The following is a 27,545-nucleotide window of genomic DNA, read 5'->3' as shown; positions in this document are numbered from 1 at the left end:
ACCACTGCTTTTAGATAAGCAGTACAAAAATGTGGGGCAATGACTAAAGAGTTAGCAAATAATTCAGTGAAACAAGACAAATCACTGCACGGTTAATTAACATTAATCAATGACACTTAAAAAGTGAGCAAAGAACTCAGTCCTAATCCTTTACTGTGAGCACCATCAAAACAACTAGTAAAAGTTAACGTTTTGAAGCTAGATTTAAACTTAAGCACATAGGAATTGCCATACTGTATCAGACACACAATATTTAGTCAGTATCTTGTCTATGACAGTATCTAATGCAAGATGCCTCCAAGGAAGATACAAGAAACCCTTAGTGGATAATTATGAAATAACATGCCCTCAGAGGAAGTTTATTCCCAACCCATGGGTCAATTAAAGGTTGGATTATGTCCTGAAGCATAATGTTTATAACAGTTTTTAATAAAAAAACAACCAGCCAACAACCTTTCCATTCTAACTATGGAACTTCTCTTCGTACGTATACAGAAAAACCCTTTGTTGAAACCAGTGATAACAGTGAGTTCCATACATTAATTATACATTGTATGCATTTTTTTCATTTTTGAATACACTGCCTTTTAGCTTCATTGATTGTCCCTTTATTCTTGTATTATGAGAGCAGGTGAATAGAAATGACTGTTTTTCTTTTTGTTTACTATTCATACTTTATATACCTCTAGCATATCTCGTCTTAATTTATCCCCTCTCTACAGTAACCTGTCCCTTTGTTTTTTAGTTTCTTTTTTAATCCAGGTCTACACCATTTTTGCTGCTCATCTCTGAACCCACTCCACATGTGCTCTTTCTTTTTTGAGTTTTCTGTGTGAAGATGAAATATTGATAACCAAGATAGATTTTCAGCACAGCAAAATGATAATAAATGGGAAGAAGGGGCAAGAACAAGATGATAGTTGTATAAAGCATTTTTAAAAATCCGCTTTCTAAATTGACACATGCAGGAGAAGAGAGGAGTATGAATAAGGGGTGAAGAGAGCTAGTCCAGTAACATTTGGAAAGGAGCAAGAGAATATGCTGATCAGAGAAACTAAAGGAAGATATTTGCTTTTAAAGAGTGCACATGAGTGAAAATATAAACTGTCTTGAACTTTACCCTACAGTTGATATGCTTCAAAAACATGCATCTAAGTTAGATCTTTATTGTTGGGCTAACGGGTATTAAAGAGCTGCTGATGGATCACAGAAAAGTTTGGGGGAAAAAAACCCCCAAACATTTTCCAAAGAATCTGATCTGCTTATGTATCATATTTGTCTCTGTTGACTTGTTCTTGTGGGATCAGTGGCATAAAAACAGGATCTTTGTTCTCACCTTCAGAACAAAAATCTTGTTTTCATGTAAAAACTGTCTTGTATAAAAAAACAGAAAAATCTAACAGCTGCAGAAGTGTTATGTAATACACTTAATGAGCTGTCTAATGTTCTTTAAATATACTTCCACAAATAAGTGTTCTAAGGGCTTGTCTATACTCGAAACACTTCAAGGTGCAGCTGTGCCTCTGTAGCACTTCACTGTAGAGGCTACCTATTCAGATGGGAGGGGTTCTCTCTCATCATAGGTAAGCTCCCTCCCTAAGAAAGAAGAATTCTACCATCAACCTCGTGCTGTCTACACCGGGGTGAGTTCAGTTACCTACATCACTCCAGGGTCTGGATTTTCTTACACCCTTGAGCAATGAACTTGGGTTGACCTAACTTTTTAGTATGGACCAAGATTGATTCTAAAACCAGTTTAAATCTGAATATGGCATACTCCCATCTGCCCCACTTCCGTTGTTTGAGGGCTTTTGCTATTTTTATTTTCAGGAAGATTTTTTTATTCCATTTCCCTACCTTTTAGATCAGGTGATTTGCCTGAATTAGTTTTTCTGTAGGGAGTGCTCTTTATCTCTGTCTTCCATTTCTTAGCCTTCCCCAGACACCCCTCCACTCACCTCTGTCTGTCCCTTTCTGCCTATTCTTTCTTTTGGTCTTTGGAATTCTCAATAAAAATGGGAGAAATGTATCAGTAGTCCATGATTATGTACATAACTAGAAGATCCAAAGCCTTCTGTATGTGGCATAAATTGCAAATTATTTTGGGATTATGGATAGATTTAAAAATTAGATTAAAAATTTAGATAAATGCATCAGGTTACCTACATCAAGTATAATACAGTGAAAGTGTAATATTCACTAACACATATTTCAGCAATACATTTTGTCATTGTCTTTGTGTACATTTGTCGTCTTTGCAGCAAATGGTTATTGACATATTAGCAGGGAAAAGTTAGGAGTGCCCTGTTTTTTGTTCTTCCTTCTTTTCTCATTCTCTCCTCTCCATTCTCTTTTCTCCTTCACTCTTATGCAGACTGCACTGCAGCCTTTTCGTAGTGTGTGTTTACACAAATTTTAAAAAAAAGTCTCAGCTTTTTTTCTTTAGGGCTTTTTTTCTCTCCTTTCTCAAGGCATTTTCCTCTCACCATCTCATCTTTTTACTTTTCTCCTCCTGCCCTATTTTCCCCCAAAGGTACTTGCACTTTAATTACTATTATTTTATCCAAATTTCTAATTGCTCACTCTGTTTTTTCCCTATTTTGACAAATCTCCCCCCTCTATTTGCCTTTCCCTCAACTTTCTCCTCATCTCTCCATAACTCCTGTGAGGCTGTAGCACCTTACAGGTTCTTCTCCCTTCCTTGTTGCACTAGAGCAGTGGTTCCCAAACTTGTTCCATTGCTTGTGCAGGGAAAGCCCCTGGCAGGCCGGGCCGGTTTGTTTACCTGCTGCGTCCACAGGTTCGGCCGATCGTGGCTCCCAGTGGCCACGCTTCGCTGCTGCAGGCCAATGGGAGCTGCTGGAAGCGGCGAGGGCTTTCCCTACACAAGCGGCGGAACAAGTTAGGGAACCACTGCACCAGAGCAAGGAAGTTTGAAGGGTATCACTCTATTTCTGAAAGATGGGATTAATGGGGATTTTTCTTTTGCTGATTCTGTGATTTATTTGGCCATATTACATTTTTTGGTAGCAAACCAGGTTTAAGTTAGATTTTCTTAGATGCCCAGAGGCCTTTGGGCAAGAGAACCCTATAAATAAAATATTATCCTCCATCCATCTAGGGTGCCTTGGCCTCCAAGAGATTTGACATGTGCTTCAGTGGGTCTGCTAACCTCCCTTGTTGCACAATGAAATGGTTATGAACCAGAGAAGACAAATCGTTTGTGGAGATGAAAGCTACAATGCTAAGGAGAAAAGGAATGTGACCCTCAGGCTGAACACAGTAATACTTAAAAAGAGAGTACAAGATTTCTGTCTGGGCCAAGTTCCCTTTCTTTTAGGTGAGCTGCTTTCCTTTTTCATTCCCTTAGCAAGAAACAGCAGGTGCCAAAACTAGGTAGGGTTTTGCCTACGCTGAGCAACCATCACTGTAAATAATTGTTTTTCCTTGTCAGAAAAAAAAATCAATTTTTCTTGGGGTTGGGGAGATGAGGAGGAATATGAGATGCAAGGGTGTTTTTCTTTTCTCCTTTGTCCCTAATGAAATTTTTAAAATGGCACATTACCTATAACTAGTCAAGAGGACCAGACTGAAGTTATTCACCTTTATTTGATGAACCACCAAAGATTGATTTAAAAGAATTAGGTGTAATTCCACTAGTAATTCAGATTTCTATTGTGGTCTTGAGGTGGTCTCCTGGCAACCTAATTCTGAGTGCTTAATCTATGTTGTCTTTATCAAATGACTGTTGTAAATCATAGTTTGCCTGCTGAATACATTTTGCCTACTGTATAATAAGGAGAAAAAACCTAACAAGACGGTAAAAGGCACATATTAGAGGGTTATTTTTGGAAACAAAATTAAGACTTTTCTTCCAGAAATATGTATTGTTGCAACTTTCAGTATTTTTTTAAAAAAGAATGAGATCCTAGGATTGCACTAGTGTTATGGCAGGAAGTGTTACCAAAGATAGTAAAAGTTATCTTCAAATACAGAAATTCCATGACGTTATCAAGATTCAAATTCAACTGACATCTCTATGCTGATGACTCACAGATCTACCTTTCCACTCCAGACCTGTATCCTTTTGTCCAAACTAAAATCTCTGACATCTCCTTGTGAATGTCTAGTCATCAACTCAAGATTAACATGGCTAAAACAAACCTCTCAATCGCTCCCCACTGCCAAGTCTTCCCTGTTACCTCCTTTCTCAATTACTGTGGACAATACCATTCTGCTTGTCACTCAGGCCGGTAACCTGGGGGTCATCTTCATCTCAGACTTCTCTTTGTTTAGGTCCTCGCATTCCACCTATGTCTAAATCTTGCTCATTCTTTCTGCATAATATCTTGAAAATATGGCCTTTCCTATCCACCCACACGGCAAAACTGTCATCTGAACTCTCATCATCTTATGTCTCAATTACTGCAACATTCTTCTCTCGGTCCTGGACGAATGCATTCTTGCCCCACTCATATCCATTCGGAATGTTGCTGCAAAGGTAATTTTCCTAGCCCATCACTTTGACCGTATAACCTCTCTCTTTGCAACCTTCCACTGAGTCCCAGTTCTCTAACACATCAAACCTAAGATGGTTCTATGCACTTTCAGAGCCCTTCATGGCTGACCAATATTGTCTCTTTCTTTCCTTGTATTCCCCTCGTCTATCTGGATCCATCGGTTGTTTCTTTTCTTACACTTAGATTGTAAGCTTTTTGGGGCAGGGAGCATCTTTTGCTCTGTATGTCTACAGTACCTAGCACAATGGGGTCCTAGTCCATGACTTGGGCTCCTAGGCAGTATGATAATACTACAACTACTAAATGCTGACTCATTCCATGATATTAGATGCCAATTGATAGCTGCTTTCAACTACCTGAGAGGTGGTTCCAGAGAGGATGGTTCTAGACTATTCTCAGTGGTAGAAGAGGACAGGACAAGGAGTAATGGTCTCAAGTTGCAGTGGGAGAGGTTTAGGTTGGATATTAGGAAAAACTTTTTCACTAGGAGGGTGGTGAAACACTGGAATGCATTGCCTAGGGAGGTGGTGGAATCTCCTTCCTTAGAAGTTTTTAAGGTCAGGCTTGACAAAGCCCTGGCTGGGATGATTTAATTGGGGATTGGTCCTGCTTTTGAGCAGGGGGTTGGACTAGATGACCTCCTGAGGTCCCTTCCAACCCTGATATTCTATGATTCTAAGTTCAACAAAGAGAGACCACGGAAAAGACAAGAGCAATTAGAGAAAGAAAAAACACTACCCAATAGGTAAAGTAGTAACCATGGCTACTTTCAGCTCTACGGTGGGACTATATATTCTACATATTCTGTGGCTGAGGAATAGCAATGCCCATTGAATTGTGCCTATGTTACCACTCATGAACACCAAATGCCGTCGGTATCATACATACTCGAACATTTACTCACCCTTAGCTTTCGTCCAAACACATTGACTTTTCCTTGGGCTTGTTCTTTTCGGAATCTCCATTCTACTAAATTCTGTCCATTCTCTCCTGGGAGAGTCATGTTTCTTTTTGCTACTGTTGGATTGGCTGTGCCAGCTAAGACATGCGGTTCTGTTTGGTAGTGTGAATCCATGCCACTGGCATAGATAATTCTGAGGGAGCCATCATAGCCAATCTGGTAACTGTTCCTTAACTGATCTGAAAATGAAACAAAGTATAAAAACACACTACTTACATGGGTTAAAAATCTGGCTTTTTCATGCATTCACATATGCAAGTACATAAAGTCTTGACATTATATACTGACATTTATTTGACTAATATATGCAGGGTGAGATTTTTAAAAGTATCTACAGGCTACATTCACACAGGGAACGTAGGCACAGCAATGCTCAGCACCCAACTCCTAGGCCCTCTACCACCCAGTGGTTTTGACAGACCCAGACTCCCCAGGCATTGTATGTGGAGAGTCAGGTGTTTAAGGAGGGGATTCACAGAAGCCAGCAAGCTGAGTGGGGAGCCAGCTAAACTAGCCACCACGGAAATGCAGAGGAAAAGGGAGAGGTTTAATGCCTAGATCCACAAAGAGTCTTAAGCATCTAATAGGCTATGAGGAGGTGCTTCCTTCCAATCAGGATTTATAGCCATGAATCCTCTCCTGGAGTTAGGCACCTAAGCCACAGAGACACATTCTCCCCCCACTTATAGCCAATAGCCCAGTGGTTAGGGCACTCACCTGGGATGTGGGAGATGCGGGTTTAACTCCCCCCACTGCCTGAGTCGGAGCTGGGACTTGAAGCCAGGTTTCCCATATTCCAGATAAGTGCCCTAATTACCAGACTATTGAGTATTCTAGGGGGTGCCTTCTCTCCTGTTGAAGCTGTTCCAGTTGGTACAAATAATTAAATATGCATTGCAATAGGGACTTGAACCTAACTCTCCCACATCCTGGGGAGTTCCCTAACCACTGAGCTATTGGATATTCTGGGATACACTCACACTCTCCCACCCTCTCAAGTGACTTTTGTGAGGGTTAAGGATGCTCAGAGCACACCTACCAGACTGGGCCCACAGGCAAGGTGATAGGCAGGAGAATGCCTCGTTTGAGAATCCTGCTGGGGATTAGGCATGAGTTAGTGCACCGAGCAGCTCAGCAATGACAGGACTTAGGCAGCTTCACGCATGCCCACCAGCAGAAACTTAGGTGCCTAGGGGACTTTAGGCACCTACAGGGTTAGGCAGCAGCTGAGTAGTGGTTTTGTAAATGTCAGAGGTGCCTAAATATTGGACTTACGTGCCCAAGTCCCTTTGAATCTAGCCCTAAGTGATTTGGAGCACAAATCCATTTGACTTACAATGGGACCTGTGCTCAAAGTCACTTAGGCGCTTTGGAAAAAAAATCACACTTTCAGAGTAGTTCTTTTAGACTGTCAAAAGTATATTCTTTATTGTATCATTATATTTTACTGTATTTGCGAAATACTAAGTGCACTGTGAGTGCTGCTAGAATGTGCTGCTGTAGCTTCACAAACTACCTTAAATCTCAGATCCAATGTCAAACCATTTTTAAACCAATTCTTTCCCCCATTCCCCCCCTCTCCCTTGTGGTCTTTCGTCATTATTTATTGGCAGACTAGGTATCCTCTATGCCTGATCCCAAAGTTTGTTTCCAAAACCAAGAGCTTGTTGGTTAGATAATAAAGAAGAGTTAATTACATCCTCGTATCTACTCCCTCCCTCTAAGGTCCTTGAACTGTAATATTTTCACTAACGTCTGCTGTGCTAATGTACCCATTTAGGCAGCTGATCTGAATACATTATGCACGGAAAAAAAATCTGATTATAAATACCTGTGGTTTTGTTTACAGTACCTTGAACCATGGTATAGAAAGAATCAATTGATGATAAGTTTGAAGTGATGCTGACGTCTTCCTCTCTGCTAGATGATTCAATGTCCACTGTAATGGCCCTTTCCATTTCCCCGTGAAGGTTAGTGACCACTCCAGTTGGAAACGTAACATTTGTGAGACGACCCTCACTGTCATAGCTAAAATAAAACATGGTGCAAAATAAAACAGTAAATAGCAAGAACAAATTGTTTTCACTTACAAGTAGAATAAACAGAAATATGAGCTGCTGATATTGTAAGGAATGTTTGCTTTGTGTGTGTGCTATATGCACAACGAAGAATTCAAACATACTTTGAAGTAGCAAAAGCCAGTTTAACACATAGGAGTCTCAGTGGTGCTAGCAAGAGCAAACAGATGGATTTCCAGCTCTGCATATTATTCTTTGAAATGGAAGCAAAATCATGTTGTACATCTAATTTGCTGTTTCAAAGGAAACATGCATAGCAGTGTAATTCCTTAGCATTCTGAACTCACTTTCTATTATCAGTGTGCAAAAAAAAAAAAAAGTGTTCTCTCAGAAAGGCAGAAATCATGGGATTGAAGTAACAGAAAAGGGTCTCTACTTTGAGGGAATGATTTCCACATAATTTTAAACCATCAATTTAAAATCAATTTGCTTGGATATTTGCTTTACCTGTCATAAATACCACATGGGATTACTGTAACTGAAAGAGATTAGGTTAAAAAATAATTCTCTAGTTTTCAGTTTAGTTGCTTTCAGATTTGACAGCACTTTGTATATATCAATTTCATCCTTTCACTATAGTCCATTTCTCTTATTTGTGTAGGATTTTCACACAGCAACAAGAGAGAATTTTTTTTTTAAAAAAAAGAAACTGTGGTTGCTGTTCCCAAAGTAATCAAGAGGCCTCATGTTTTACAATTAACTATATTTCAATTTGACAGGATTTCTTCTAGTATAAAAGAGTTTCCAGTATAAATATATTGCGCATCTCTCATTTTGGGTCTTCTTCATATATTCTGTCTTACCTTTGGGACTTGGCAGGTTGAGCGATATTGTACTTATGCAAAAAACTGAACCAACCATACCAACATTTCTTTCACTTCAGTTCAAATGACATCTGTTAAGAATACCAATCCCACCTTCAATCTCATCCTTCAGAGCCATTTACTTAATTTTCTTTCATGCAAATCTTCCCTCTCCGTCTCCCAGGGGAATGTAAATATGCCAATTAATGTCTCTTTCTAGGTTCTGCTTTGTAGCACAATGTTTTAGGGGAATGTTTGTTCAGATTATCTTGCTGGGAATTATTTATTAACATCCTTTGACTGCTGTAGCCAAAGAACAGACCGCATTTCAAATAACTCTCACTGTAACTACAGCCACATAGTTAAGCTCACTCATTAGAGGGACCTCTGTGCCTACAGAATCACAATTCAATATTTTTCAGAGTAGCAGCTGTGTTAGTCTGTATCTGCAAAAAGAAAAGGAGTACTTGTGGCACCTTAGAGACTAACAAATTTATTTGAGCATAAGCTTTCGTGAGCTAAAGCTCACTTCATCACGAAAGCTTATGCTCAAATAGATTTGTTAGTCTCTAAGGTGCCACAAGTACTCCTTTTCTTTTGACAATACAATATGCAATACTTGACCATAACTCTGCATATAACATTCTAAGTGTAAAGCACTGTGGCTGTTCTGTACATCAGCAATAGTTGACATTTCATCCCTGTAAGGTTGTGCATATGGCTGACATGGAGTCCATAGTCCGAGCATTCTGTTCTCATTTTTTCTAGCATCTAGGGAGAGGTAATAGGGTGCAAATGAGAAGGCTCTCTTAACTGTCCATATGTGCCAAGTTTTACTCAGTTGGAGAGACAGTCACACTGTCCTTGCTGCATCCCCATGGGTGCGGGGAGTGAACACTGTTTCCCCTCCAATTTTCTCTTCTGGCTACTAGTGGTGACTCTTAGGACTGCTGCACAGGTACTCAAACCTTCCTCCTCCTCCTTTCTTACTGCTCCCATCACTGGCTTCATTGCCCCTACTGTGCCTCTTAGTGCAGCACAGTGGATCACAGTGGGAAAGGGGAATGAGAAAGCAGTCAGGACCAGCTGTGTTGGGGCCTAATATTTGCTGACTCTCCTGATTCTGTACTGTAGCAGCAAAGCAGACAGTTCTATGTCTTCCCACATAGGTACACTCTACCCTATGGTTCTCTTGTGTCAGGAGCTGATGGTAGGTGACAATGTTTGGAGGAAAAACAGATTCTGGGTTGCACAAATTGGGGGCCGGCAATCTGCGTGAGAGAGGTCATAAAAATGGAGGGAAGGGAAAGGATTGATGGGAGTGTGGGCCAGTGAGGATAGTGGAGAAAAAGACCATTGGAGAGGCTGAGGCTAAACAACTTCGTGAAAAGAAGAGTCACAATAGAAATTGGAACTCAAGAGAGACAAAGGGAGGTGAGAAAGCAATAAAGGTAAAAACAGGGGAAGGACAATGTTGTAGCTAATGCATGGGACATGGAATCAAGAAACGTGGAGTGTATTCCCAATTCACCCCACTCACTTTCTGCCTAAATTTGGGCATGTCACTTCCCATCTCGGTGGCTCAGTTCCCCCAACTATAAACTAGGGGTAACAATATTTCCCTCTCTCACAGGTAGATGAAAGGTGTTTATATTATGTGCCAAGAATTATCATTAATATATCAGTTTTAGATTGGGAGACAGGCTGAATCAGAAAAAGCTCACTCATTTCATGTGTTCATATACTTGACACATGTCATTTTAAAAGGTACTTGGAACTTGAAAACTACAACTGCCTGATACAGGCATGCTGGTTTAGGAAATGCTGAGCAAACTCATAGGTAGTGTGGGAAAAGAAAGAAAGATTTTCCATCCCCTTGTAGTCAGGAACGGAAAGCAAGGAGGGAAAGGATGAGCTATGGATGCGTTCTCTTTCAAAGCCAGAATGTGAGAAGATAGACAGGGGAAACTCTTACCTCTCCCAGCAACAATGGGGCAACTTGCTCTTTCTCAACAACCTGGAAGGTTGGCAGGGGTGGGAGAAAAACAGAGGGGAGGCACTCTTTATTCTCAGAAAGAAGGAGAGCAAGCCAAAGATGCAAAGAGGATACTCCTCCCTTTCAGCAACCAGGGGAAAGGGGTGGGTGAGAAATTCTAAGAGGGCTGCTTCGTCACTGAATAGAACAACCTCACAGCACAACCCTCACAATTCAGTATTAATGCACTATACTGTGATTACTTTGTGACTCTCTCTGATCTCATTCAATGAGGAAGCAGCTCTGTTAGTTTTCAAAGGCTGAATACCAACTTTCTATGTCACTCCAAAACATCTCTCGTCCTTGATGATTTAGCTCCAATCACTCTTGTCAACATTCCTGCTTTCTTCACTTCTGTTACCATCTTTCATTTCCCCAATTCATTCACTACACAGCAAAAAATCTCTTCTCCCAGTGTCAAATCCGCATTTCCATAATCTCTCAGATACTCCATTTGCCTTTGGCTCCACTCTTTCTGTAGTTTACCATATATTCCATTTCATGCTGGATTGTAATATGGGTCCCTCATTTTGAATCACAGCATATGAGTACACACTGTGGCAGTATTTTATTAAACATGATCTCTTCCACAAATAATGTGAAATGTGACATTTGTAAAATAATGTGAAATGTGACTACTTCCCTATCAGGGCACTAGACACAGCAACATCACTCTAGGCATCATCCTGGGCATTCATAGGTTATTTTAAATTTTTTTAATTATATCCAGTATTGTTACAATTTGTTGGTGAGTTCAGGTAGTTTTCTCATCCAAGCTTGTCAGTTTTAGACCAAGAATTTTGTTCTATATGCCTAGTGGTCTAACACTGAAATTACCCTTGGAGACATTGGATCTAAGGCTAGACGGCAATCCCCCTCCCTTTGGCTGTTCAGAGCTTCTTTGATTTCTGCATGCCCACCCACAAACACACATACTACTACTATTCCAGGCCTTTCTGATCTTCCTCATGCACTCCAGGTTCTACAATAAAGCCACTCAACCAACCTCTCAAATTTCTCATGAGGATGGCAAACATGGTGAACTTTTCAAGGAAAAAAAAAGTTAAGCTCACTCACCAGTCTACAGTGCCTTTTCAAATTCTCTCAGTTCTATTCCACTCACCTCAACAAAATCACCTCATATGGTTAATGACCACAAAAGGCAAGAGGTGAGACCAAACTAATAACGCCAGAGGTAGAACTGGCCCGGAGAGTCAGACTCCTTGGCCTACTTAAGATCATCTGCTGCAGCCAGCTAGGTTTCTTTTCCAGAATGACAGACTCTCAGTGGTAATGATTATTATCTTCTCAGACTCTTGACCTTGTGCTCTCTAACTGCTGGAATTTTCTCTTCTGATGTCCATCTTCTTCAGTTTTAATTGCATCCCTGCCCATACCATTTTCGGTTCTAGGCTATACAGGACATTTTCATCACTCTTTCACTTTCCAATTTAGTAACTTCTAGGAAAACCTTGTTGCAGGAGGAAATGTCCCATGCTCAGTTGCACAATGTAACTTCCACTTGTGCCTCATATGGCATATATCTCAGTTCAGAGGAGATTTACCTTGGTCGCAACTGTCACAGTTTTATACAATAAATTACTTCAGTTTAACATATGGAGCCTTAGAACTGAACTTTATAGTAAAGCTTTCTGTAAAACCTGATGTCAGGGGATGGCCAATATTGTTTTTCAAAGTGCCTCTATAGAACACATGCTTGCAGAATTCCTCCCTTAACAAAATGATTGCAACAAGGAAGAAAAATAATTATGGAACTTACAAACATGTCAGTTTCAAAGTGAAGACTCTCTGCCTCTGGCACATCTCAGATAACAAGATGTGCAAGTCAAATACATTTATGTATTTGTTGCCTTGCTTTAACGTTATTTGAGACAGTATATCTGAGAAATGAGGCATGAACATTTTTCATATTATAACTATGTATAAACTGGATGGTAGAATGAACAGTACTATTAATATATTCAGTGAACATACATTAGAAATATCTTCAGTGCATCTCTCTACTTATTGTGAGTGAACAGGAAATTCACAAAACCTTTGCAGATTACTTCTATTTTGTCAATTAAGAGGTCTGCATATCAAAGTACTCTGCACATGTTTCTAGTGGCAAACTACATCAAATGAGAGCATGAAGAAAAAGTTCAAAGCTCATCTTTAATAAATACACAATACTGTCATTGTGCATGTCTATCATCATTTTGATACATATTGAAAATCTATCATAATGTGGCAAAAAATGTTTCATTCAGCTTGTTGAGGCCATTAAGCTCACATTTGCACTGACAGAAAGTAGGATCTGTAATGCAAAAAGAAAATACAGGTAAATCAGAGGTTCTCAAACTGGGGGCTGTGACCCCTCAGGAGGTTGCAAGGTTATTACGTGGGAGGTTGCGAGCTGCCAGCCTCCACCTCAAACCCGCATTACCACCAGCATTTATAATGGTGTTAAATATATTAAAAAGTGTTTTTAATTTATAAGGGGGGTCACACTCAGAGGCTTGCTGTGAAAGGGGGTACCAGTACAAAAGCTTGAGAACCACTGCTTTAAGTCATACCATCAGTTTATAAAGATGTTCTTTTAATTATATTTAACCTCAAAGAAAAAAATGTCCTGAATTTTACCCCCAAAAATCTTGAGGGTAGTAAAAAACAATCTGCCAGTCACAGGTCCAAGACTACCATAAACTGAGACTAGACAAAGTGATGATGATTAAATTAGGGCTGTCAAATGATTAAAAAAATTAATTGCGATTAATTATGAGATTAAAAAATTTAATCTCAGTTTTAATTGCACTGTTAAACAATAATAGAATACCAATTTAAATTATTATGAACATTTTTGGATTTTTTCTACATTTTCATATGTATTAATTTCAATTACAACACCATTCTAGCCAAAGGATCTAGTTCATGCCTCCAGTGGTTAGTCTCTAAGGTGCCACAAGTACTCCTTTTCCTTTTGCACATACAATGTTTTCCAGAAAAAGCAGTAAAATTAAGACAACCAGAATTTTTGTCAGGTTAATGGTACTGTTGTTGAAGTGCTATGGAAAGGAGCAGAAGGGTACGGTCCTTCCTTGTTGTACATATTCTTAGCTCTCCTACTATCATGTATCTACCTTCAGGGTCACTTCTACACACTTGACCTATTTGAACCCTTTCATTACTGACAAATGATCTATGTATTTTGACAGTGTAAATCCTGGAGTATGATCATTCAAATGAATGAAATTTTAGGATATACCTTATGAGCCTGATTCTTATTTATATTAAAGCTCATTTACACTGTCAGAGTGGTATAAAGGGTGCCAGGGTAAATGAGAATTAGTATTGGTAGTCTGGCTAGACTTTCTGGTTACTGTGTAAGGTAGTGTCACTTTATTTTGAAAGATGGGAGGCCCTATTAAAACAGTTTAAGAGGTAACTGATAACTTCAGTACAATATTAAAGTTTATTAAATTGAATTCTATATTTACAGAAAGTTTAGCAAAATGAAGAAAAATTATATTCCAATAATTTTACTTCTCCGTCAGCATTAAACACTCAAAGTGAGGATTCCCAGTACGGATAAAGAAGTTCTGCCAATCTGTACTTTTTTAGATGAATCAATTAAAAAAAATGTCTACTCTTTTTAAGTGAAAGTCACTCTGATGCAGAAGGTCAGCATAAAGTAGTCTAACAGAAATCTTTTCTGAGGATTCAAGTGGAACTTTAATGGTTCATAGGCCTTGTCCTGGCATTCTACCAGGGATGCATTTCACCCTAGAAGATCTTCTGCTTCTGCTGTTTATTCCCATGAAGTCATATGCTTGTTTTTGTGACATCATAACGTCCACAGATACCAGTAAGAAGGATGATAACTTTGTTTACATTTCATCTCCCAATTTAAGTGAAAGTTTTCCTAATATTTATTACTTTTAGGAAAATTCTTTTATATTTCCTCATTCTCTCTTCCCCTGACCTGGCCTCATTTCTACCTCAGAAGTGGCTGCGTTTCAGTGATGCCGCATACAAATAATCTGTAGAACGTAATCAGAAGCTTTGGGATGAAAGGCACTATATCTTTGTAAATATGAGCTCAAACATTACAAGGGGAAACAATCAATATTCAATAATGCACAATTGCCCCCAAAGGACAGTGCCCCATTCTGCTGGAGGCTGTGAAAACCCCAGAAAGACATGGCACTTGCCCAAAACATCTTAAAATCTAACTTGAAAGAAGAAGCAACAAACGGATGGAAGAGCGAAGAGAGGATGAAGGAAATGATAAGATCATGCAGTTACACAGATTAACTTTTGTATACCTTGATGGTTTCGAATGGTTCAAAATCATCACAAAGATTTAAAATATAAAAGCAGTTATTCCCAACAGCCACACAATCTAGTCTACAATTATGGGCTGATTCCTTTGTAGGACATACAGCAGAGGGTCCTGGAGCGAAGGAAGGAAGAGATGATAGCAATTATGAGAAGCATTTCCATGCAGGGGAAGTGTGGAGGAAAGCACAGACACATTTATAGGAGAAATGGAAAAGCATATAGGGTTTATATTAGTGGCAGAGCTCAGGGAATGTAGGTAAAATGATAAGAGACATAAGTTGATAAGATGGGAGATGCATAGTATGAAGGGCCTTTAAGGTAAGGACATGAAGCTGGAATCTGGTGTGGTTGAAAACAGTGCATGGTTTATTCTGGGCCTGCTCCCGCATCCACTGAAGTCAAAGGGAATTTTTAATTGACTCAAAAGTGCATTGAATCAAACCCTCTGTTAGAAGGGTATTTGTTTCATATCAAAGTGAGATCTGGAATAGATTTTAACTGATTTATGTGAAGCAAAAATGAAAACATCTTCTGGCCGCATTGTAAGAATAGATATTATGGAAAAAACTATGCAAAGGAGATGAGATAATTTTAATATGGGAGTGACTGAGCTCATGGCATTGCTAAGCCTCTGAACTTGCTGGGAGTGAACGAGATACTTTCAGAAGCCTGAAGAAAAATAGGTAGAGCTGCGTATTTATGGAGTTAATAAAAGTGCTATTGCCTTCTTGTCAACTAACCTGACTCCTCAGTGCTTTTCTAAACATTACAGACATCAGCTCCTGATTTTCTTGATAGGAACCAAGGCACCTCTCACTTTCCCCTGCATGGAAGCTTTGTAATATTGCTGATCATTGTTGCCATTGTGATATTATTACCTATTTGATGGTATTTCATTTCTATTTTCATTACTTAGCTTACCTTTAAAGACCAACATTATATAAAGTAATCTTCCAAGGACTGAAAAAATGAAGAAAAAAGGTAAAAGTACATGAACTAAGAGACACTGTTTTGTACCTTGCTACCAGCGACATAGGTGCTCTATAAATATCTAGGGAGTGAGATAAAGTTTTTCTTCAGAGTTTTCACACTGATGCCTAGAGCACTGGTAATAGGATGCTATTTAGCATGTCTACTTTTGTTCTCTAAGCAGGCATATTATGAAATAGTAAGAGGATTTCGTTGTTCATTATGAAGATAATTTTTCCAGAATTGAGTTTTTAATATTTTGTTTTATTAAATTTATGAGATTTACTGTAATGTTATGCTATTTTTTATATTATGGAGAGTTGCAAGGTCACAGCCTGTTTTCACAGCAAAAAGAATTTAATTTTTTAAACCTTTTAGGAAGAAAGTTAAGAATCTGTGCATTTTTACAATTTATCTACAGTAGAAATGTAAACATACAATTAAAGCAAGCTGCACCATTATCATTGAGAAAGTCTCAAAAATAGTAAGTTGGATTCAACATTGTTACATAATATTTGTATATAGCACCAACTGTGCATTAGCAATATGAAGAGAAAGTTTCTGCCCTAAAGAACTTAGGCTGGATTCTCTGATCTACTGCCTTCACACACACAGTGAATGTACATCAGCCAGAGACTTTCCCTGAAGAATTTCCTTTGCATAGGGCAAATCTTTGGCTAGTGTGAAGCAGGTGGAGGTGGTTCCGTCATGTCCCATGTCAGCTTTGCCACACATTGCTGATGCGTCCCTCACTAGAGTTTTACCACCTGGCATAAGGGCAAGGCAGCACATATCAGGGGCAGCGAGAGGAGGTGGTATAATGGAATTAAACTCAGTTATACCTCATCCTTGGTTGGCATAAGAGCTTCTGCCAGGAGCAGAAGTTACTGCTGCCCACATTGCCATGGCTGTGTAGAGTAGGTCCAGGGAACCATGACTGTGAGCCTGCACATTGCACTGCACATCTCCAGTGGTTTTTGAGAGGGATTTGGAGGAAAAATGTGTGTAAGGGATTCTGAGCTGAGTCAAAGAGCAGGTTTAAGGTGACTGAGATACCATGGAAGGAGTGCCAGAGAAGACAGCTGAAGGAGATGAAGAACAAAGAAGCAGATACAAAGATACAAGTTGTATAGCTTGAGCTCACTGATGGGGAAAAAGACAGGTCAAGAAGCTGTCAGGGGCCAGGTTGTATAGACAAGAATTTGATATAGGAGAAGGCAAAAAAGGAATTTGAAAAGGGACTGAACACAGTCAATATAGTAAGCATGGTGAATGATTTTTTGCCCATCACATTTTGAACTCATTGATAGGTGGGTGGGAGGAGATAGGAATAGTTGGAGCAAGAGATTCTGAGGGCCTGAACAAGCTTGTTGGTGGTAGGAATAGAGAGGGTGACTAGGCTTTGAGATAATGTAACTGCACGATGTTTTAGAAGTAATGAAAAACATGGAGTAATACAAGTCAGAAACAGACAAGACATATTTGATCATCTACAGTCCATCCTCCTGCCAATGCAGTGGATGTGTAGTATATTTTCTAATGCTAGGCTGATTCAGAGCAGCAGAGCCAAAGAATTCTGGGTTTGTGTAGCCTTTAATGGCTACCATCTAGCTATGATGGATATAACAGAAGAACAAATAACTCAAAACCAGTATAGTATAAAGGGCCAAATCTTTCTTGGATTATTTTTTACATCGGGTCGGCAACCAGAATTTCTGTTCTGTGGGAAATTCTGACATTAAAAAAAAATCCAAATCAGAATGAAAAGCTGAAATTTTGAAAATGCGTACAAAATGAAAAATTCTGAAAAAACTCTATTTGGAACCATTGAAACATTTTCTTGGGATGATATCTATTTTTGTTTGTTTTGATAACGTAGAAAATTTTTTTTGACAAGGTGGAAACATCATTTCAATAATGTCAGATTGTACCTTCTCTAAACTAAATTATCCAACATTATTGAAACAAAATGATTCTACGTTATCACCGTCAAAAAATTTATTGCAATCAACACATTCCTGCCGAATGTTTGTAGTTCAACAAAACTGCATTTTTGACGGAAAACCGTTTTGTCAATCTTTTTTTAACCAGATGATCGACTCCTGTAGGCAATCCCAGTGTGTACAGTGAGATTACTTGTGTTAATACGGGAAGCAGCATAAGGCCCAAAATATTGTTTTACAATATTTCCACTTCAGCTTTCATCAGGGAGTGCATAAAAGGAGGAGTAAAATGGAAATGTTTTGTTTACTTTCGAATGTAATCTCTTCACCGTTGTTGCATTTCACTGGAATGTTGGTGCCTGGTATGTGGGGCAGCTAAACCACTCAGTTCAGGGCCTGTACCCTCCTCTGAATCATACAGCACTGAGCAAACTGCCAGCACTCAACACATTATTAATTTTAATAATAACCACAATAGGTAAAGCATGATGCTAAGCAGTCAAGCACGTAAAAGGGATTTTTTTTTTAACCTGGAACGCGATATAAAACATTAACTTCAGGATTCACATTCTGCAGACGTTAAAACTTTTCTAAATTGTCTGGAATGCTTGTTCATTTAACAAGGGGGGCAGAAAAAACTTATTACAGTTTCCCTGCTCCTAATGTCACTCTCCTTGATTTCCATCCCCAGTCCCTTGGTGACTGATGAGCAAAAGAGGGAGTGAAAAGACAAATGAGCTCAGAGCATGCAATGCCCAGGGAGGAGCAGGATGTCAGGAGATACAAGTGGGGTTTAGGAAGAAAGGTACCGAGGGGAGTGGAAAAGTCAGACAGCCAAATATGCCTTTGTGAACTGATGGGGGAATTTGGAAAGAGGGAGGAGGATCAGAGAGCAGGTAAAAAATGTAACAAAATACTGCAGGACCGGTAGCTTTGGGGGCCAAATGGATGGGGAAAAGAAGGAAAAGCAGTGAGAGGACTGCAGGGGGGATACACCTGGGATCTGGAGCAGATCTGTGTCTGCTTGATGCTACCCTTCCCTGAAAGAAAAGAGGAAAGAACATAGAAAGGAATTAGATATACAAGCAGGAAATATGCATGTTTAGCCTGAGTAAGTGCTCCTTTCTACTAGTAAAGTAACACTAGATAGGTTAAAAAGAGTTCTTTTTCTTGGTGTTTAAGCTTCAGGGAGCTAGCATTTTGAAATCCAAATATCCAGATGTTATTCCCTCATAAACAATTCTTCAAGGTTTGAGTATTTTCTTCACTGAGACTATCCTGAGATCAGCAAGGCTGTAGTTTAATGCACTAAAATATTTAGTTACTGGCTGAAACAATTTTTCAGGAATCACATTAAACTTGTGATTGAAGGGAAAAAGCCTATAAATTGATATTAGTTTTAACTAAGAATTCATTGTTGGAATTAATTCATGGTTAATGACATAGACGGTCAAAATCTTTCTGGAGATAAGAGAAAGTAGAAGATTAAAATTTTAGATTAGCATAGGGAATGTGTACATCCTTCATAAAAGCCAGGGGAGTAAAAATGACCACAAACTGATTTACAGCAGCTAACCCCAACAATCAGATAGCATTAAGTTATGAAGGCAAGAGACACTAAATGGAGAGATTAGACAAAATATGCAGAATTCTGTTTGTTTATTTTAAAATGTCTACCAGGACTTTTTTTTTTTAATACACTTAAGACAAAGGTTCTTATAGCGCTGCTTGGCACAGGACCAAAGAGGAAGGGGGGAAATGTAGCTCTCAGACCTCTTGCCACTCCCCTGATCCTAAGGATTGCTCTAAGTTATCCTTTAGGGAACATACTACTGGCAGGCATCACTGGAGTGTAAGGGGTCCAGCCACACCTCTTCCTGGCCCTGACACACCCACTGTTTTTCCCTCTTGAGACTTAAAACAATAAAAAACATCACACACAAGCTCTGAGTACCACTCCAATTACTCAAATTTACAACATGAAATGTCAACCACCTCACCCCTTCGACCAAGTAGCAGCTCTAAATACAAATAACATCCCAAATGCACCGTCCAGTACTTCAATCTCCCCTAACTCTCCTCGGAGGCCAGGAGAAACAAATTAACTTTGCAGCATGCTCTGAAAGACAGCAAATCTGGAATATTTTAGCCCAGGGCCATTTCAGAGCAGTGAGTTCCTTACTGATCATCTCTGTTATTTCAAGGGAGATGGGGCATCAGTGCCTCAGCAGACTATAACCATGGCAGTGTATCACTATTCCAGCAGATGGCATACAGCCAACTATCTTGGCTTTACGCCATGTTGGGATTCTCCGATGCCAAAGGAATCCCTAGCAGTTCCATTAGGGCAGCTTTACAGCTATTTTATGTTTCCTGAGGAGCAGAAAGCAGACTGATTGAAGGGGGAAGGGCAAAGATCTGGTCTAATGATTTTCAGAGAATAACTCTACTGCAGTTAGAAAACTGATGATGGTCTGATGTTATGCCATCGTATCAACCTTGTGCACCTTTGAAATTAGAAATAAGTTCAGCTTTTGAGGAGCTGACAGCAGCCCTACCTTTAATTGTTTATATGGCAGGATTCTGTCAACCTCAAAGAAATTTAGCTAAATCTAAAAGTCAGCTGCATTTGCAAAAGCAGAGGGTTACCATAATGCTTGGGCACTTTACAGAATGCAGCTTTAAGCATGTGGTCAATTTATTTGAATGCAAATTACAATGACTTTCTGGAATAATTAATGCTCTTAAGACTCAAACATTCAATTAATGGAAAGTTTTGAAACTAAATCTTTTTCAGCTTGGGAGGTCTGACTGGCTAATTCTTGCACTTTGGGACATTCCATGGAGGACTTTTGGTTCTTTACACCAATAAATGGATTATATGGATTGATTTCAGGGTTTTCAAATTTGTGACATATAATATGGATAATCTTTTTCATTTCAGCATTTCAAAGTCTTCAGTTCAGATAAAAATATTATTCATTTCATATACCTGTGCTAGCTTACCATCCAGAGTGGAAATGGTTTGTACAAAAATGATGCAATACATACTAATCTGCTATATAGTATCTCATCCAAAAATGATCACGTAAAAAAAGGTAGAAAAATAATTCAAAAGTATACATGGAAACAGCCATGATTAAAGAAAAGTTCAGATTAAGCAAGATGGTTTGTAACAATAGGAGGTGGACCCTGCTGACCTTTAGCATGGCTGTTATCTTTGCATGGCAGAGTATATACATTTTTCTATGGATGAGTTCTTACTCTTTTCATGTGAAATGATTTGTATTAGAAGATTTTTTTTTTTGGTTTAGCAAACTGTTAAGAATCAAGAATTATAATAATGATTCAAAATTGAAGTTAATATAAATTTTAATAAAAAAGTACAACCTTAAGAAGAGTTAAGAGTTAAACTACCAACCTTTGAAACATAAAGCAGACACTTTATCCACTAGGGCCTAGGCTAGAATAATTAACAGCATAGGAATTCAGAAGTATCATTTTACAATAAAACATATAAATTATGAATAAAATTACTGGTAGGCAATCTAATGTGGAGCTACAGAATTCACGTAGTTTGTTCACAAACTGATACCTAGATCTGTGTGCCTGCAACATCACATGCAAATCAGGATTAATTTGCTGTGTTTTGCTAAATAAAAGTGGAAAAGAGAGAATAGAAACAAATTTCTTGCATTTTAGCTATGTACTTGATCATAAAAGGGCACTTCTTAAAATGGTCTTTTTGCATGTGATGTTAGAAAGATTTGCTCTTTGGAAAAACCTGAAAAGAATCAAGTCCTACTGCCTAGTGTTGTCAGGGCAACCAGCCAGATCATCCAGTGCAAAATTCTCCTTTTAGATCTTCTCTCAGATCTTTGGACTCCAACTGAAATCGATGAGAGTTCCTTGCATTTAAGCCCCAGTCCTGCTGGATCTGTACAGATAAACACTTTTGCCCACATAGTCTTTGCAGAATTGGGCTAAAAAACTGATCCTATAGTTATAACAATGGTGGTCGCTTTTCTAACTTAACTTTTACAACTTTCAAGATATGTTGGACAACCAGAGTGTGGCACAAACAAGCCACAAATACAGCTGGTTAGAAAATGGAATTTTCATTCTGTGGGAAATTCCAACATTTGTTTTTATTTCAAATCAGAACAAAAAGTCAAAATGTTGCAATTTACTGTGGAACAGAAATTCCCAAAAATTGTTGCTAGCAAACATTGAAATGTTTTGCTAATACCAAAACATTTCAACACTATAAAGACATTAACATATAAATAATATTAAATATATTAATAAAATAATATTAAAATTAATATTTTAATATGGGTTAAAACAAAATTATTTGAAATGATAAAGTCAATGCAAAGCATTTAGCATTATCAAAACATAAAAAGAAAGTTGAAATAATTTGTTCTGAGACTTTTTCCCATAGAAAATTTAATGAAAATCAATATGTTTTCACAAAACTTTTTATTCTGACAAAACTGCATTTTCTGATGGAAAACTGTTCCATTAAAAAAATTTCAACCTGCTCTAGCCATAAACTACATACGATTCTGGCCATACATTATAGAAGTTGTGGCTCTGGAAACCAAAGAGAAAGATTCACCAATAATTAAAGGAAAAGTTACAATGAAGTTTCCTTGTTCATATCTATCATTTCCTTCTTCAAAAAGGAAACACATGATCCTAAATAGGAGGATTTTATATGAACAAACATTTAAGGAGCTGTGAAGCACCATATATTTTTAAAAGAACTTTATATTCTAACCAAAATCAATGACATGCTCTCACTTTGCATAGCTCTACATAGTCAGTGTGGTCTTAATTTTCAGTATCAATTTTATTTATTTCTATATTCTGGATGAGTGAAATTATTTAGCTTTCTCTGTAAGTATTTCAGTTTAGGAATTGTAATGAGTCAATACTGTGAGGTTATTGTTTATAAACATACATAAATGGCAGCATGGAATAAGAACTAATACTGGCTGAAGGGAATAGTCGGCTTTTGCATAGTGTCAAAACACAATGGGGCTCTATTAGTTAGCTGGACATACCTAGCGGAGACCAGAAAGTTTACATGAAAGAAGGTCAGATGTGAAAGATGGTTGTTTACTGAATCAATAAATAAGTAATTATTTAGCTCATGAAACTTATTATCCTAAATCCTACCTGTAATGCAAAAAGTAGAAGTGTAAACTACTTGGTACTGAATACAATCTATCTTTGAGACTATGCAGAAGTCATTAAGTACATTCAGAAACCATCAGCCCTTTCCCTAATGGAATCTCAATAGGCACAAAACAATTACAAGTAACATGGAGAGAAATTACAGGTAGGAATAAAACACTAGCTCTACACTATTCAAAATGAATGCCAGTGTGCTAAAAATGCCAGCTGTACCCAGCAGACACATTAGTTTCAATAACAAACTTACTATCCCCACAATCCCCTGATTGGTCCAAGCCACAAGGTAGAAGCCAGGAATTTTATGTATACGTGTTGAAGTTAAAACTACATTGATTCTCATTGAATTGGGTGACTATGCACAATCAACCTGGAACTTAGCTTTGTTCTCTCAGTTAAAAGGACATTTCTAACTCATGAAAACAAAATGTATTCCCTGCCTACTGCTGAATATTCTCCCATTCTTCTGCGTATCCTTACTATGTTTCTAGATACTTTTGTCAAGGCCTAAAAAGACAAGAAATATGCAATTAAATATTACAGATGTGCACTACTGCTTTGGGAACATACTCGCTATCAGCGCTCTGCCGATCTACAGATTATTATAACAATACCTTAAAACAGGCAGCAATTCTGCTCCACCTGCTGCTTTTGTTGGAAATCAGCACTTCTAGTTGCATCTCCCCTTCAGGACACAGTGTGCACTGAAGCAGTGCCTGCTACTCTCATGTCTCTGATGGCATATGTAAAGGTTGGAGAGTAGATGCAGGTGCTCGGTCTCCCCACCTACTGCCTCAGCCAAATGTATACTGACATAAATGTGAAGTTAGCTCCGAACATAGCCGTCTGGCTCTACAGCCATTGCCTGACACCAGCACTTTATTTTCTTTATCATGTGCACTGACTTGAAAGCTTTTTGTAGGTCCTGACCTTGGGAGCAGTTGCGGTTACGTTTCATCCTCAAGATACAAGATAGGAAAGGATAAAAAAGAAGAGACTGATCAGTTTTCATCATGCTGTTTGTAATTCAGAATACCTCAATACAGTTCCCTCGAACTCTGCTCCTTCTCAGCCTGAATAATTCTACTTCTTCTCATCTCTCATGAGTCATTGTATGTATATTATATGCACATTCTGTGTGTTCCCAAATCACCTTTGGCACCTTTTTCTGAACTTTTCTATCTCCACTGTTTCTTCACCTCACTGAGTGAGGTGATTAAAAAAAATCTATTTTCAATTCAGTAACAAAAATGATTTTTTTGGTTAAACAAATTGTATTAATGAATTGGGAAATAGATTTTTTGATAAATCACTTGTGCTTTTTAAGTGGCACATTTATTAAACTGTGCTTGGTATACTGATTCATTTCTTTGTTTATTTTTGAGATGAAGTTGCCTACAGAAAAACAAAAATGTTGAATTCTATGGTACTTCATGACTCTTTTCAGTCAATGTAATCTGGGAGCCTGTAAATCCTTTTGATAATTCATATATTTTATTATGAATGGATAAAAACAACATGGTAAAAATCACAAGTCAGACTTGTTCCCTAACCACTCATGTTTTGCTACTTACTGTGTACCTCACTGATTGCTGGTGTATCTGCACTTTCAGTAGCTGCTTCCCATGGGAATGACACTTTCACCATGGCCCACACTTCTTTCATCAAACCTCATGCTCTAGATTCCTGCCCATGATCCCTCTGTGGGAAGCTTGCCATTTTATCCATCAGAACCCTCCCGCATATTCTCTACTTTCTGACATTGCAACACTTATAAAATTTCCTTTCTAACTTTTTTGATACAGAGCTTTTTTGATACTCATCTTATAGACTGCTTTCACTTGAAAGACCAAACAGTAGAGACTGAGCACCAAAATAAATTTCTTCCTGTGGCTTAGTATTTATTACAGAACTAGTGGGAGTATAATGAGCAAAAGGAGAGAGAAATCTAGATTTTTAACACAAACCTACAAAAGCTTGTTTGCCCGAGCTATGATTCTCTGGACAAAGCTTGCTGCTGTCTCATAATAACTGTATTAAAGTACAAAACACAGATCCTGGATCATCAATCTATCATCACTAATTTCACATTAAAGTTTGGAAGATGTCCGACAGACAACAAAAGTACAGGAGTGACCGAGTGTTTAATTATTGTTTGTGTTCGCAAGTACATTTTAAAGCTTATTTTTGTCAAAGCCCTAAAAGTATTTCAAATTATTATACTGGACTCTAGAACTGTGTAGACTAATTACAACAACTTTATTTTTTTATACTTACTCAAAAAATGTAGTCCATCCAGTCTCATCACTTTTAGTTGCCAGAAGCCCACTGTTGCCATGGTAAGTAAATAAAACAAGCTCTTGTCCTTGGGCAGTCATGCTTTTCAGGCATCCATTTGTGCCTATAGTCAACCAGATCACTTGGTTATCAGGAGACACCACTCTCACTGGCATCCGATTGGGATCCCGTCTGATACGAAGTGTGTTTCCATTGCTATCGGTTACTGCTGTAATATCATTATCATTACTGTAGCTAAAATTGTACAGATAGTCTCCAGTGACTAAACTCATTGTGTACTGGTGAGTACCATTGACATCGAAGATATAGAGCTCTTGATCAGTTGGAGAGGCAACTTCATAAAAGTTCACTGAATTCAGCAAGGGCTTGTTCTTTGACACAGCTCGTATCCGAATATTTCCAAGATCAGCAATGTACAATGTACCATCTGGAGACACAGCCAAGGAGGAAGGGGCATTAAGTTTGGCATCTTTAGCATAGCCATCACCGCTTTGGTAACAGTCACAATTGACATCATTTTTGCAATCACACTCTGATGGTATTCCAGCAACTAACGAGATCTCTCCATCAGTTGTGACCTGTCTTATTCTGTTAATCTTTTTTTCATCAGTTTCTGTAATATAAAGTACTCCACTGTAGGACACCGCAATAGCCGTTGCCGATTCTAAAGTGGTCTGTACAGCATGCTTTCCAACAGAGTACTCCACGCCAGGCACTTGGCAGTGCATTGGTCTCCCAGCTGCAATACGGACCTGACGATTTTCAGTGATCTGCAAAACTACATTGTTATCCAAAACATAAATGGAGTTATCCATTGGATTGATAGCCAAATCTGTGGGCCATTCCAGACGTACCTAAAAAAAGAAAAGGGTTTCATTAGTCAGTCAATCTAGGTTAAGTACAATTAGCTTGCTGAATTGAATTTAACCTGAGTTTTAGATAATGCTTTTAGGATATTTCTAATTTGTTATGAGCAGACTAGTCAAAAGGCCTCATATGAACATAAATGGAGTAAAAGAAACTATTTTATCCAAACTATAGAGCTTACAAAAAGATGCACTGGAACTATCCTACAGGCATTCCGCCCCCCAGTAATCTGGAATGACCTTATATGCCCGTGCAACCCACCCAACAATTCAAAGAGTCTAAATCAAAGTAGAAGTTCAAGTAATGGATATCAAGGAACTACTAACTCATATTTTACCATTGCTATCTGTAATAAGGTAATACCAAAAATGAAATTCAGTACTTTCCAGATTGTGAAATATTGTATTGGTATTCCATTTTCAATCATAGCAACAGTAAAGTCCCTTCATATAACTCCACTGGGACCAATAAAAAAGGGTCCTCTGAGCTCTTTAAAGTATCCTGGCATTCAAACTAATAGACTAAGAACATTAGTGGTTCTGTTCATTTAAAAAATATCATTATGCCAATACTGGTCTAATATATTTGCTACTCTGCTGGTATTTTATTACTATACTTAACGTTTCTTGCTGACAATTATGTTGTTCTGTACTACACTGAACTTTATGTGCAGAAAAATTGAATACAGCAGCATATATTTGCTAGTAGAATATACTGAAAATCATGCCCTTGGAATAAGTTTCTTAACACAAAGGTATCCTGTTAAATATATAAATATTCAACATGTTCTGTCTGATTCTATTTCGTGGATCAACCAAGCTGCACTAGCTTTCCCCCCTACCCAACTTCCCCCCCAAAAAACCCCACTCCAAATTAGCTGTATTTTAAAAATACCTGGCTGATGTGCATGCTAGTGTCACATGTTAGAGGTCGTGCTGAGGTTAGATCATTAGAGCCAAGCAAAGTTGATATTATTCCATTTTGATCCACTTTTCTAATCATGGTCCCATCAACAAAGTAGATTAATCCATTTTTGTCAATTGCCAGTCCTTTAGTCGAGAGAAAATTTTTTCGTTTTATTACACTACCCATTTATTTAGCACCCGTTACTAACAACTTGCTAAGTGCTAGTGACTAGGTCTGAGGAATACAAGGACAGGAAGTACACAGCTTAGAAAGTATGCAATATAATCATTTGTAAATATATGTAGCATAACGAACAAAGGTTTACTGCACATTTTACTCTTTTGACTGCATATTGTTCTACAGAAAAGTAAAATGAAGTCTATGAGAGGTGCCTGGTATTTTAGTATACCTGAAAAACTGAACAGATGGGAGTAACACATTGACATTTTAAAAACGTTGGATATAATTTGCTGAATACATAATCTTTGTGAAATTTGAAAAAGACTATAAAGTCAAATATTTCCTATAAAATCAACTTGGGCTTTTTGTAGCTTCATTCTATATGGTCTTTCTGGACAGTAGAGGAGGAGCTTTTCAAAAACACAGTTGTGATTAAAGCACAGTT

At 38.2% G+C, this 27,545-nt stretch overlaps 2 protein-coding genes across 24 annotated transcripts in view; one reads left to right on the top strand and one right to left on the bottom strand.

Annotated features, from left to right (window-relative positions):
• The window catches only part of TENM3 (teneurin transmembrane protein 3), a 2,191,633-nt gene that overhangs the window by 15,511 nt on the left and 2,148,577 nt on the right, over nt 1–27,545 (bottom strand). For 12 of the 23 annotated variants that reach the window (XM_073341703.1, XM_073341707.1, XM_073341706.1 and 9 more), the window contains 4 exons: nt 26,909–27,063; nt 25,127–26,001; nt 7,334–7,509; nt 5,425–5,660 (listed from right to left, as the gene is read on the bottom strand). In XM_073341703.1, coding sequence (XP_073197804.1) covers nt 5,425–5,660; nt 7,334–7,509; nt 25,127–26,001; nt 26,909–27,063 — 1,442 coding nt within the window. Of the gene's footprint in view, nt 1–5,424; nt 5,661–7,312; nt 7,510–25,126; nt 26,002–26,908; nt 27,064–27,545 lie in introns of all 23 variants that reach the window. The other 11 variants (XM_073341694.1, XM_073341702.1, XM_073341705.1 and 8 more) reach the window with 1 other exon arrangement.
• DCTD (dCMP deaminase) overlaps nt 1–27,545 on the top strand; it is a 178,725-nt gene that overhangs the window by 110,520 nt on the left and 40,660 nt on the right. The gene's annotated exons all lie outside the window — the stretch shown is intronic.

Source organism: Lepidochelys kempii, chromosome 4 (genome assembly GCF_965140285.1).
Source record: "Lepidochelys kempii isolate rLepKem1 chromosome 4, rLepKem1.hap1, whole genome shotgun sequence".
Classification (NCBI taxonomy): domain Eukaryota; kingdom Metazoa; phylum Chordata; order Testudines; family Cheloniidae; genus Lepidochelys; species Lepidochelys kempii.
This window is presented reverse-complemented; position numbering and strand designations above follow the sequence as displayed.